General features: G+C 45.4%; 1 protein-coding gene across 1 annotated transcript in view; it reads left to right on the plus strand.

The window, feature by feature from the left end:
* dusp22a (dual specificity phosphatase 22a) overlaps positions 1-4,634 on the plus strand; it is a 210,691-nt gene extending 206,057 nt beyond the window's left edge. Inside the window, exon 7 of the mRNA XM_072517875.1 lies at positions 3,913-4,634. Within this exon, the coding sequence (XP_072373976.1) occupies positions 3,913-4,119 (207 nt within the window). The 3' untranslated portion in view covers positions 4,120-4,634. The remainder of the gene's footprint in view (positions 1-3,912) is intronic.
* Positions 4,635-13,655: the final 9,021 nt, after the last annotated feature.

Genomic DNA, 13,655 nt, shown 5'->3' on the forward strand with positions numbered 1-13,655 from the left:
ATGGAAGAAGTTGGAAGAGTGAGGAAGTTGGGTCGGAGGGGTCTTTGCTTATGCTGCCCGCTTTCCCCAGGCAGCGGGAGGTGTAGATGGAGTCAATGGATGGGAGGCAGGTTTGTGTGATGGACTGGGTGGTGTTCACGACTCTCTGAAGTTTCTTGCGGTCCTGGGCCGAGCAGTTGCCATACCAGGCTGTGATGCAGCCAGATAGAATGCTTTCTACACTTTCTTTGACAAAAGTATGTTCCCACTGCCTGATTGACTTGAATTTTTGAGTGCCCTGCTGTAACAACTTTAATAATGGCTTCTAAAGTTTTCCGTCTGACAGATGTTAAGCTAATTGGCCTATAGTTTCCTACTTTCTGTCTCCCATCCTTTTTGAATAAAGGAGTGACATTTTTTGTTTTCCAATGTAATGGAACCTTCTCTAAGTCCAGGAAATATTGGAACTAAATCACAAATGCATCAACTATCTCACCAGCCAGATCTTTCAAGACCCTAGGTTGAAGTCCATCTGGATCCAGGGATGTGTCAGCCCGCAGCCTTAACAATTTACTTAACGTCACTTCCCTGGTGATTGTAATTTTTCTGAGTTCTTCCCTTTCTTCCATTTCCTGATTTATAGCTAGTTCTGGGATAGCTTGAATCCTCTATCGTGAAGACTGATGCTAAATATCTGTACAATTCATCCACCATCGACCTACTTTCCATGATCAAGTCCCTCACTCTTTCTATAGGACCAATGCTCACTTTGTGTGTTAACTCTTATTATTCAAATATCTATAGAAACTCCTACTATCCTTCTTTAAATTACCATTGAGAAGGGACAGAACTTGTCCTCTATGCCATTGATGAAGTCCTGTTGGTTAACTGTGTACGAGGCCCAGGACTTTGCTGCCAGTGACTAAGTCCCATTGGTTAACCATTCAACCTCATCGGCTACCATTTCCTTTTTGAAATCACGTCTCCAGATCCCACAGCCAAAGGTCACACTAGCAGGGACAATGTAAGGCCGCTAAAGGTAGCACCAAATGCCCTTTGAGGACTTCCGAGCTCCTCATTCAGTTCAGTACTGAGGGAATGCTTCACTGTTGAAGGCGCTGTCTCTTCATGGAATCATTAAACCAAAGCCCCCCTGCTTAGGCAGCCAGAAAAGATTCCAAGGCATTATTTCAACGAGGGGCACCGGAGTTCTCCACTGTGCCTTGGCTAAAACAATTGGTTGATATCATTCCTGTTTGTGAGAGTCTGTTGCACACAATCTGGCTTCTGTGTTTCCTACACCACAGCAGTGACTACGCTTCAAAACCACTTCATCAGCTGTAAAGCATTTGAGATGTTCCAGTGGTTGAGAAAAACACTATATAAATGCAAGGCTTTCTTTCAGTTTAGGATATTGGGGAGGACACCCTGATGTTCTTCAAAATAACACCATGGGTGGGCTGGTTCAGCACAGGGCTAAATTGCTGGCTTTGAAAGCAGGCCAGCAGCACGGTTCAATTCCCGTACCAGCCTCCCCGAACAGGCGCCGGAATGTGGCGACTAGGGACTTTTCACAGTAACTTCATTTGAAGCCTACTTGTGGCAATAAGCGATTTTCATTTCATTTCATTTTTCATTTCATTCTCCACTCCACCAGCCGCATGTTCCTCGGTGGCCGCACCCTCGCTGTGAGTGAGATAGTCCGTTCCTGCCACCTGCCAATGGATTTTCCCATTGTGGCCACCCCACGCCGTCGGGAAACCTGTGGGGGTGGGTGCACTGCCGGCGGAATCGAGAATCCTGCTGGTGGAGAATCCCACCTTACATTTATGTCCGTACGAGAGGGCAGACGTGCTCTGGTTCAACATTTCACCCTAAAGACAGCAGGCGAAATTATCCACCTCGCAACGCCGCAAACGCGAATCACGGTCGAACGGAGAATCGTGCATCCGGCCAAAATTGAGTTCCGTGCCCGCCGCCTATTCGGGAATAATGCTCCAGTGCCTCCCTGGTGGAGATAACGAGGATTGCGCCCCGCGCTGACAGGGGGAAACCCTGCAAAACCGGTATCTGCGTGCATTTAAATGTAATTAGCGCGTTTGACCAACTATGCCCTGGGCCTCTGCGATGCTCCTTCCCTCTCAGTTGGAAGACAGGGGGCACGATTTACTACAGGTATTTACAAACGGGGACTGTGTGCTGCAGTATGCTTGATGTGAGCAGCAGAAGGTGACCCAGGAGCCCCACCAGGAGCCGAGGTGGAGGGTGCAGGTGACAGCGGTGATGAGAAGTCGGTGCCTTGCCGGGATTGGACCTCCGGAGTATGCTGGGGATGTGGTGCGGGGCGATGTACCCAAGACGAGCTGGCCTGGTCAGATGGTGGTCTTTCAAGACAAAAGGCGACACAGGATGAGATCTTGGGAAGGAGTGTTTTGGGGGAGAGGGGCGACCTACTTGCTTTTGGGGCATAACTCTGCATTGGGAGCTCACTTGGTTTTCACATGCCGGCCTCCTGCACCTCCCTGGCTAACTCCATCAGCATCTGCTCTGTGGCGTTGAAAGCCCTGAAGTCCAGGACAGCCACTCCAGTCTTCTCCCACTTCTGGGCCACCTGTTATGGGCTGCCTTTTCCTAGGGGACACATAAAAGACATGGTGAGACGCATGAAAGGTGAGTTACAGGAGGGGGGAGAGGTCTGTTAGCTGGTGGCATTTGTGTGCCAGGCACCTGGCCAAAGAGAACAATGCAGGTGTTGGGGTTTGGTGCAGGGTGGGATGCGAGGGAGATGCAGGCTGGTGAGTTTTGATTGGCCTCTATGGGAGTAGGGGTGTGATGGGAGGAGTGATGTCAGGGGAACAAAGGTAGTGACTCATTTTTCTTTGTTCATCTTTGTTCTGCACTGCATGCCAGTCCGCCTGGTGAGGCTGGCAGCAGTCATTGTCTTGGCCACCTCCGCCCAGTCCCGGTTGACGATCGTAGGCTGGAGCCTCCTGCTCATCCAGGGGTGTCCCTCCTCTCCTCCACTGCATCCAGCAGTGATCAAGCTCTGACTCTGCGAATCTCGGAGCAGGTGTCCCTTGTGCCATCTTCTTGGCAGGATTGAGAGAGTGTGGGCAGGGAGTACTTATCAGCAGCTCCAGCTTGTCAAGCTCTCCAACACCGATTCTGGCCCCAGTGAATCCGACATCGGTGGCAATGAGAATTGCTCTAGATTCACGTGGGCAGAGTGCTGGCCCTTCAGCATGTCCTGAATTGCAGTGCCAGGGTGCCCAGGTGGGACCAGCAGTGCCAAGGTGCCACCCTGCCCAGAGTGCAAACATCTGGGGGCCTCCAAACTCCTTGAAGACTCCCATGAATGCCTTTCCATCTGGTCCCCATTTGTGGAGACCAGCTCTGAACGATGTTCACCCAGGATCTCCAAGGCGAAGTGGTTAGATCGCGGGAATGCATATTAGAGTGAGACTGCTAATATGCCTGAAAGTGACCCCGCCGCCAATGGGCGGGATTCACATTGTGACGTCTCGCGAGATCGTGTTAGATCTTGCGAGACGTGGCGATCCGGGTAGATCCCGCAAGAGGGATCTCCTGGCATCCACCAACTCCGCTTTTCGGGCGCAACACTGCGGGGAAGATCTTGCCCTTAGTCTCCCAAACGGAGAGTTTCCCACCCAGCATCTCTGGTAGTGCAGCAGTCCCTCAGTACTGCACTGGAATGTCAGCCTAGATTTTATCTGCACCAATTTTCTGATGCAGGAGAGACTGGTACCGATTGAGTCACAGCTGAGGGGTGGCCCCAGTCCATAATTATTGGTTGTGGGTGGCAAACGCTGGCTAACCCGCACTTTGGAGAACATTTGTTACTTCTCAGAAACCTGCTTTAGTGCCTTCAGGGAAGAGAAGCACCATTTTTAACTTGTGCCTGTTTTGTTTCAGTATCGGAGTTGGCTTCAGACAGAGTACGGCGAAAATCAATTTAACGACAAGCAGGAGATTGCAAAGCTGCTGTCTCAGTACGACGAACAACAGAAACAACAGCAGCTGAGATACGGAGAGCGTCACTGGACGAACCACTCGGCAACGGTCTACCCTCTACCTTACAATGCCTATGGCAGTACCACCCGCAGCTGGGTGAACAGATAAGAGCTGGGACGGGGCACGACTGCTGGATGTTTCAACATCAGTTTATTCATTGTAAATCAGCAAGAATATATACAGCCATATGTACCGACAGTGCAATATGAAACAGGAGAAAGGCATATCATTTATGTATCATTGTTTCTCTTTCTCTATTTATCACTTTCAATAATTAGCTCCAGTCAGCAAGTTGTGCCTTTACTCAAACTAAGTGCCTAACTAACAAAGACTGCAGGTTTTAAATAGTGCTGCGTTGAATTTGGTTAGCTCCTAACCTTTATTCAGAACAGATACTTGCTGCAGTAACTTTGGGCACTGCCATTTAAGGCTATAAATTATTCAATATTGACAATATTGCTACTTTTACCTACAGGCATCGACAGTATTGTTAAATGGATATGAAACTTTATAAATTGTTTTCAGTGTAGCATGTGGCAGCAATTGTTTACTGTGTTTACTTTTACTTATTAAGCCCGTTGAATTTTAAAGTGAATAAAATAAAAATGAATATTGGACCTGCAGTGTTGCACCTCATTTAAAGTAAGTTTTAGTCTTTGCACTCTGGCCTCTTGCCCATCCATCACTTCCTTCGTCCCATCATTGGCGGTCATGCCTTCAGCTGCCCAGGCCCTTAACTCTGGAATTCCCTCCTAAACTCCCGCTTACATGCTGGAATCCTCTGGCGGCATGGTGGTACAGTGGTTAGCACTGCTGCCTCACAGTGCCAGGGACACGGGTTCAATTCCGGCCTTGGGTGGCGCAGTCTGTGTGAAGTTTGCACGTTCTCCCCATATCTCCGGGTGCTCCGGTTTCCTCCCACAGTCCAAAGACATGCAGGTTAGGTGGATTGACCATGCTAAATTGCCCCTTAGTGCCCAAAGATGTGTAGGTTAGGTGGGGTTCCGAGGATTGGGCCTAAGTCGGGTGCTCTTTCAGAGGGTCGGTGCAGGCTCGAAGGGCCGAATGGCTTTCTTCTGCACTTTAGGGGTTCTATGGAATTCCCTAGGTCTCTCCTCTCACTCCTGGAGCAGGAGTGGGCCAAATGGCCCTTTGTGGCTGCTCCATCATTCAATATGATCATGGCTGATTCCTGTATTTCATGTTCCCGCTTTATCTAAATCTAAAAAAAATATCTATCTCCTAAAATACATTCAATGATTTGGCTTCCACAGCCTTCTGTGGTAGAGAAATCCACATTTGAATGAAGAGATTTTTCCTCATCTCAGTCCTAAATAGTCTATCCCGTATCCTGAGACTGTTCTGGATTCTGGATTCCCCACCTTGGGAAAACATCCTCCCTGTATCCAATTTGCCCTGCCCTGTTAGAATTTTTTTTTTTTAAAACGCATTTTATTACAAACTTGTATCAAAGTAGATTACAGCAAATAAACACCCCGGGAAACATACTTCCCAGCAATCAGCTAAACAGTTTGTACAGATTGTTCTCCTTTTCCACCTCCCCCCCCACCCCGCTCCTCAAACACGGTCACAAACACCCCCCACCTTTTCTCAAACACCGCTACTGAGCGCCTTAGCTCATACTTTATCTTCTTATCTTCTCTAGCCGCAGGAAGTCATACAGGTCACCCAACCATGCTGCTACCCCCAATGGCGATGCCGGCCGCCACTCCAGCAAGATTCGTCGCCGTGCAATCAGAGAGACGAAGGCCACGACATCAGCCTTCCTCCTCTCCATGAGTTCCGACTTCTCCAAAACCCCAAATATCGCCACCAAAGGGTCTGGTCCACCTCCTCCTCCACTATCCTGGCGAAGACCCCAAACATTCGCCCAGAATCTTCCCAATTTTTCACAACCCCAAAACATGTGCGCGTGATTCGTTGGCCCCCGCCCACACCTCTCACATTAATCTGCTACCCCCTGAAAGAACCCACTCATTCTCGTCCAAGTCAAATGCACCCTGTGCACCATCTTAAACTGTATCATGCTCATCCTTGCACAAGAGGTCCCGTTTAACCTTCACGGTGCCTCACTCCATACTCCCCAATTGATCTACCCTCCCCTTCTCATTTCTCCTTGATCTTCACCACCCGCTCACCTCCCTGCTCCCCCAGGCACTTATATATATGCGCAATTCTTCCCTCCCCTTCGACATCCGGAAGCAGCAGTAGCTCCAACAGGATGCATTCCGGCAATATTGGGAACCCCTTCCAGACCTTTCGTGCAAAGTCCCTAACCTGTGGATACCTGAACTCACAACCCCTCGGCAGCTCTACCCTCTCCCTGAGCTCCTCCAGACTGGCGAATCCTTTCTCCAATTACAAATCCCTCACCTTGATCAGTCCCACTTCCCTCCACCTCTTGTACTGTTAGAATTTTATATGGTTGAATCAGATCTCCTCTCATCTGGTGAATACAGGTCCAGTTGAACCAATCTCTCCTCATAGAACTAGCGGCAACCCCAGAATCAGCCGAGTGAACCTTTGCTGCACCCTCTTTATAGCAAGTATATCTTTTCCTAGGTAGGGAGACCAAAATCTCACACCATATTCCAGGTGTGGTCTCACCAAGGCCCTGTATAATTGCAGCAAGACATCCCTCCTTCTGAACTCAAATCGTCTTGCAACGAAGGTCAACATACCGCTTGCTTTCCCAATTGCTTGCTGCACCTGCGTTTCCACTTTCATTGACTGGAGTACAAGGACATCTTGGTACCATCTACACTTCCCGATGTAACACAATTTAAATAATACCCTTCATGTTTTTCACACTGAAGTGCATGACTTCACATTTAGCCACGATCTGTCTGAATGTCCCCTTCTTCGATGCTGCATATGAAATGCCTGGAGATGTTTGAGTGTATTTGTGGTGCTATATAAATGCAATTTGCTGTCATTGATCGGGTGCTCCCAGTGGGAGTGGCTCTCACTGGTGGCGCATTTCAGGAAATCGTAGCTGCGCAGCTCTTAATTTTCCGAAACCCTCACCGTGAAGAATTAAATTGCACCATCTGTCTTTATTCATCGCTAGTTTACAGTCACAGCCCTGGATGGTGGGAAGAATTGCCATGCATGAAGACATTGTAAGTAAAAAAAGATGTTCACAGGATCACACAACAACCATTGGCAATTGCTGCCTCGTTATTGAGAAAACTTTATCGCAGGGCTTTGGCAGCACAGTGGTAATGTCACTGGTCTAGTAACCTAGATGTCCAGACTAATACTGTGGGGATAAAAACAGAAAGTGCCAGGTAAGCTCAGCAGGTCTGGCAGCGTCTGCGGAGAGAGAACCGTTTCGAGTCCGCATGACTCTTCCTCAGAATGCCCAGTCTCATGCTCTGGGGACATGGGTTCACGCCCACCATGGCGGAATTTACATTCAGTTCATTAACACAATCAATAATTGCAAACTAGCCCTAGTGGTGGTGATCACGGAATGATCATTGATTGTTGTAAAAACCCATCTGCTTCACTATTGTTCTTTCGGGAAGGTCTGGTCTACATGTGACTCCAGATCCACAGCAATGTGATTGATTCCTAGCTGCCCCCTGAAATAGCCTTGCAAGCCGCTCAGCTCAAGGAGAGTTAGAGGTGGCCATCAAATGCTGGGCTTGCCAGTGACAAGCACATCCCATGGATTTTTAAAGAAAATCTGACTGAATGGCACAGGATCAGGCAAGCCAAAATCTGGCAGTCTGGGCTAAGATTCTTGGTTTAGCAAGCTATGGTTCTCTGCAAGATGAATGCACCATTGCTCTCATTGTATCTTACTCCAACCTGGATATGCACCAGATATATGGCCATGATTATGCACACAAGGATTCATTTCACAAAAGTTAAGGGGAGCGTTCAAACTACTGAGATTCAGCACTTCAACGTCACAAGGTTTTCAAATGTTTTGGAAGATAGGAAGGTAAATTGCCTTTAAGCAATATAACAATCTAACCTTTTAAAAGCAATGTCTATTTTTAAACATATATCGTTTTAAAAATTGTAACCAGAGTACTCGATCTATTCCTCCTGTTGAGTTTATCTAAGAAATGCGGGTCAATTGACTTTCCATTTTCGGCCGTTTAGGACTGTGTTTTCTACATTCCCACAAACATTGCTGCATTAATATTCCACCAGCTTAGCTCAAATTCTCAGATCATGCTTATTGTTTTGGGGATACTGTGGCCAGTATGTGCGGAAGTTCATTGTAGATTGTGCGTAGGATACAGCTAGAGAAGTGGTATGATGTGTATTGGAAAGTAAAAGTATCTAATCTGACCTTCCTACCCCTGTACTCAGTGCATCACCTCCCCCCTCAATTCACTGATTCTCAGCACTGTGGCATGTTCCTCTCTCTTTTGCCGGACATCTAGACTTCAAACCTCCCGCTCACCAGCATGGAACCACTACTTGGAGAATAGCCTGTTGTGCAATTTTTATCAGATTGGGAGCATCCTGCGCACTTTCTCTTCATCCCTTATCTAAAATGTACATTGGTTATCTCTGGCAGCAGAGGAGGAGCCTTTGCAGAAGGATACATTAAAAAAAAAAGTGTTTCCAAGCTAAAAATAAGCCAGAAAGAGTGTAGAAATGTTCCTTAAATTCATCCTTGAAAGGTCTTGCTCTAATTTTCACATCATGGCCGCCTAACCTTCAACTCACAAACCAGCGGAAATAATTTCTCTTTATCTATCCAATCACTTCCTCTTAGTGTATTGAAACTTTGACTAAATCAGTCTCTAGCTTTCTAAATGCCAGAGAATACACTCCCAGTTTGTATCACCTCGTCCTGCAACCGTTGGGAGTCCAGGATTCATTTTGATATATCTATGCTGCACATCCACCAATGTTAGGATATCGTTCCGAATGTGTGTTGCCCAGAATGGCTCCAACTGTAGTCAGACCATGGCTTTGTATTGCTGTCAAGTAGCTTCTACCCATCGTAGTCCAGTTCTTTAGAAATCAAGACCAGCATCTCTTTGACCGTCTTGATTATTTTCTGTACCTGTCCATGACATATTGATTATAGTATAAAGGTCCAGCACATAAGGGTTAATGTTGAACTGAGTACACACTACCCACGCGATGATATAAGAAAGCACATGAACTGCACCTGGGGTCAGTCTAGGGATGGTCAGAGTCATGTTTACCAGTATCAGACCTATTGAACCGTATCCAACACCCTGCATTGTGGTGGCAGTTTATGGAAAAACCAAAGAGCTCACAGACAATGTAGAGAAAAATCAAACTGCTGGAAGACTGGGGCACAAAGGAAAAATTGCGAGGAAAAAAATTCCAAAGAAAGGCTTGGACGCTGAAGGCAGAAGTTTAAAATGCATTACTGTTGCAGACGACTCCATGGAATTGCCTTTGGAAGTCCAGCTTCAAATCCCAGTGTGCAGCGTCAGCAGAACAAGCAGGGGTGAGCTAAATCTTTTGAAACCCCAGGCTACAGCAAGTCCTGAGAAATCTTTAAATAGTTCAGAGTCAGAAATGCAGTTTGAAAAAACTCGTCACTAAACCTGACCCCTGAGTCAGGGTTGGAACACCTGCCATCCATGTTTGCACCAAAACAAAAAGTAAAATAATCCTGGAGAATCGTGACTTCTAAACTCAGCTGATTGCAATGAAAATCCTGGATTCAACAAATATGTGACTTTAAAGTAAATGCAAAGAAAGAGAACTTTGTCGACATTTGATCCAGGCAGCTAATTTTCTTTCTCAAGCTGAGCACGATCACCACTGTAGTGGAGCCTCCCAAAATCAGTAATCGTGGGAAAGCCTTTGTCTCCAAATGAATGACAATGCCACCTTGAAATAATTAAATCTCTTAAAGCCGAACCTACACTATAAAAAAATTAATGGATCAGAATTTCACACTTCCAAATTAATTCAGACTAATTCAAGCCCAGATCAATTATATAATTGGGGATTTTGGAGGAAAAGGTTACCAACATACAGCATTGCTTCAGATTTAGACAAAAAGTCAGAAGCAGTGCAGGTTAACACACTGTTTTATTGGTAGGTCCAATTGTGGACAACTTTGTTGCAGGGTAGGAACCAACGAACCATCTCCTGAACTTGAAGAAGCACTAAAATAATTCGGCATTTATTTTAATCTAAGAAGCAATAAAATACTTGAAAGAGTTAAATTTAACAAGCGAATCCAGCAGCCAGTAAAACTTATTGTTTGATTCATAGGATAGGATAGAGAAAGTTTTGAATATGGAGAATTAAATCTGAATTCATCAGAGACAGAATAGTGGCAAGAGTAGTGGGCAGTACAATCTGATCTCATGCAGCCAGAGGAAGATCAAACCCTGGAAAATGCAATCTAGATAGTTAGACAGTCAGAACCTGTCATAATATACACCAGTATATCATGGTGCAGACACACACACTGATGGGCATGCAGTGGGACCAATCAGCATACAGAACACCGCAGCCAATCACCAGTGAGAGCACACGTACTATAAAGACCGGGGACAGGAGAGTTCCCGCTCATTCGAGTAGCAGCTAGCTAGGAGCACAGAGCTCACAGCCTGCAACACAGACATTCACCATGTGCTGAGTGTATCACCTGGTTACGACTAGGCAAGGGTCAACAGTTAAAGCTGGTATTGCATTTACCCACAGTTTAAGTATGTTAATATCGTTAACCATATAATAAAATAGAGTTGCACCACTTCCAGTGTTGGTGACCTGTTTGTGATCCAGAACACCCAACACATCAGAACTCTGTGAGAAGCTAGAATCATCTTAAGTGAAAAAAAACCTTGTTGCATGGGCCAACAGACAGTTCAGTGAATTAAGCAACAAATCTCCAGGCTAGGGAAAGCATGCCACACTGAGACTAACAGTCTAACCAACATCAGCACAGCAGCTCTGGCCATTGCTTACCTTACATCCCAGTTCAACAAACTGGGTCCCCTTCAAGCCTTAACAAGTAAGCCGCCTAATCTTGCAGTCAGCAGAATTCCAAGCAGGTCATGTGGCCCGTTTTATTCCTCCATTTTACTGTAAGTTAAAGACACAGCCTCAAAACAAAGTACTCCATTACAAAAACTTTGTATTTGGAACAAATAGCTCGCAATTTGAGCCATTTCTCTGCCAAAGTTGGAAAAGGTGTTGTGGTTCAGAGTCAGAATGGCTGGAGGTAAACTCAATTGATCATACACTCACATCGTTGAATCCAAACCAAACCTTTCCTTCGAGAAGTTGCAGCACTCGCAGTTGTCAAAATAATCAGGTTTCTAGCCATGAAAACCCCAGGTGTTCGAAAACACTTGACAGGATTATTGACCTCCTGGGCTCTCTGTAACTGTGGCATGACCACCTCTTGGACTGTGCATTCCAGGAGGTTCTGTCCACCATATGCCTTGCAGTGACTCCAGCTGCACCTCAAACTCAGAAACCATGGGCTCAGGTTCAGTCAACTGGCGGTACTTACTTCAGATGTGGTTATCAAGGATACATGAAGAGTCCTTGGGCAAAATTTTCCGTTTGGGAGACTATGTCAGGATTCTCCATCGGCCGAAGGCAGAATCGTGAAATGCGATCGGGTGGAGAATTGCGCCACATTAAATAACCTAATATGCAAATTTCAAATAATATGTTTCACACCAATAACAAACATATAACCCAATGAACAAACAAAAAAAAACCCTTACATTTATATCACATATTTTATAATTCAGGGCAGCCAATTATATATGTTTAAATTGTAATCACTATTGTGAAAAATGAAATGAAATGCAAATGTCTTATTGTCACAAGTAGGCTTCAAATGAAGTTACTGTGAAAAGTCCCTAGTCGCCACATTCCGGCGCCCGTTCGGGGAGGCTGGTAAAGGAATTGAACCGTGCTGCTGGCCTGCTTTCAAAGCCAACAATTTAGCTCTGTGCTAAACCAGTCCCATTGTGATAAAGAATCCAACTACTGAAAGCTCTATCACTATCACATCTCAATCTCAATAAGCCTCTGCATTGCTTCCTGTGCACCTTATCGTTCTAACACAACAGATTTACTGGACTGAACTCAATATTAATTTTGCAATGCAGTCACCTCTGCCAAACACAATTCAGGATCCAAAATGCTTCCGTCCAGAAGTCATTCAGAATATCAAGCCCTGCAAAGGAATGGTGGAGGGATATTTAATGCATCAGTTCTGATAGCTGAGTGTGGTATTTGGCTAAACCTGTTATTCAAATGCCATTTTTGAGCTGCAGAGATCTGAATATTAAAGCGTGTATAAACACCACACATATAATTCCTCTCTGAGGATAAAGTATTTTTCTGTAATGCTAATGAGGTTCCTGTTGAAGAACTTTGGCTGCATTGGGTTTTTCATATGCTGTCAGGACTAGCTTTCTTTCTTAATATTTTATTCCGGGAATGCCATTTGGCAGCTTTTCATTTTCCGCAATCTGTGCCAAGGGCCAAATAGCCTTTCCCTGCAAGTGCAATATGAAGACCTAGTAATCTTCACTGGTGAACAAATATCAACTGAGATACCATCAAAATTAAATATATGAGGACTTATAATCTTCACTGGTGACCAAATATCAACTGAGATACCATCAAAAGTAAATATATTTTGAGACTTGGCAAATTTACAACATATAATTCTAATACTGCATGGCATATCTATTACCATGAATCGGTGGAATCATTTTCCTGATGGTTTATCTGCTCCCTAGATATATCATGATATTTTATATTTTTACCCAGTACTTTAATTCCAGAAGGTCTTCACTACATATAATTAATATTTCTTTTACAAGATTGGGTAGTTATTTTCTCCTTAACAACTTCTCACTTACAAACTTCTCACTTACTTATGGCACCTGTAAATGAGGCTGAAACATTTTTAATCTAACTTGAGAAGTGTGGGTGATGGGGACAATGGGAAGCAGAGAAATGGTGGAAGGAAAAATATAGACGTGCATGGTGGCATAGTGGTTAGCAATGCTGCCTCACAGCGCCAGGGATCTGGGTTCGATTCCCGGCTTGGGTGACTGTCTGTGCGGAGTCTGCACGTTCTCCCCGTGTGTGCGTGAGTTTCCTCCGGGCGCTCCGGTTTCCTCCCAAAGATGTGCAGGTTAGGTGGATTGGCCATGATAAATTGCCACTTAGTGTCCAAAGGCGTGCAGGTTGAGTGGGGTTATGACGATGGGTTGGGGTGGGGGAGTGGGCATATGCAGAGTGCTCTTTTAAGGGTGGCTGAGGACCCGATGGGCTGAATGGACAGTGTAGGGGTTCCATGGATCGATGAATATACTACATCCAACTGTGCACGCAATTTAGAACTTCTGTGTAAAATTGCAAATCCCCCTGACTGCAGACAGAAAGGGTTAATGGTTTGAACCTGTCATTCAGAAACTTCAAAAAAGGATGCTCAGAGGTGATGGATCCATGATCAAACTGGTAGCTGGTCAGAGTTTAAGGATCTGAACAGTGATTGTGGTTAGTTTTCATTTGCCTCTTTAATAGTTTTAAATAAATAATAGGAAATAGGAGTAGTCTCATTATGAACGTTTAGTACAGTATATGCTTTTGGTCTCTGTTTTTATTGATACTTTTGAATACACGAT

Source organism: Scyliorhinus torazame, chromosome 10, assembly GCF_047496885.1.
Source record: "Scyliorhinus torazame isolate Kashiwa2021f chromosome 10, sScyTor2.1, whole genome shotgun sequence".
Lineage (NCBI taxonomy): Eukaryota > Metazoa > Chordata > Chondrichthyes > Carcharhiniformes > Scyliorhinidae > Scyliorhinus > Scyliorhinus torazame.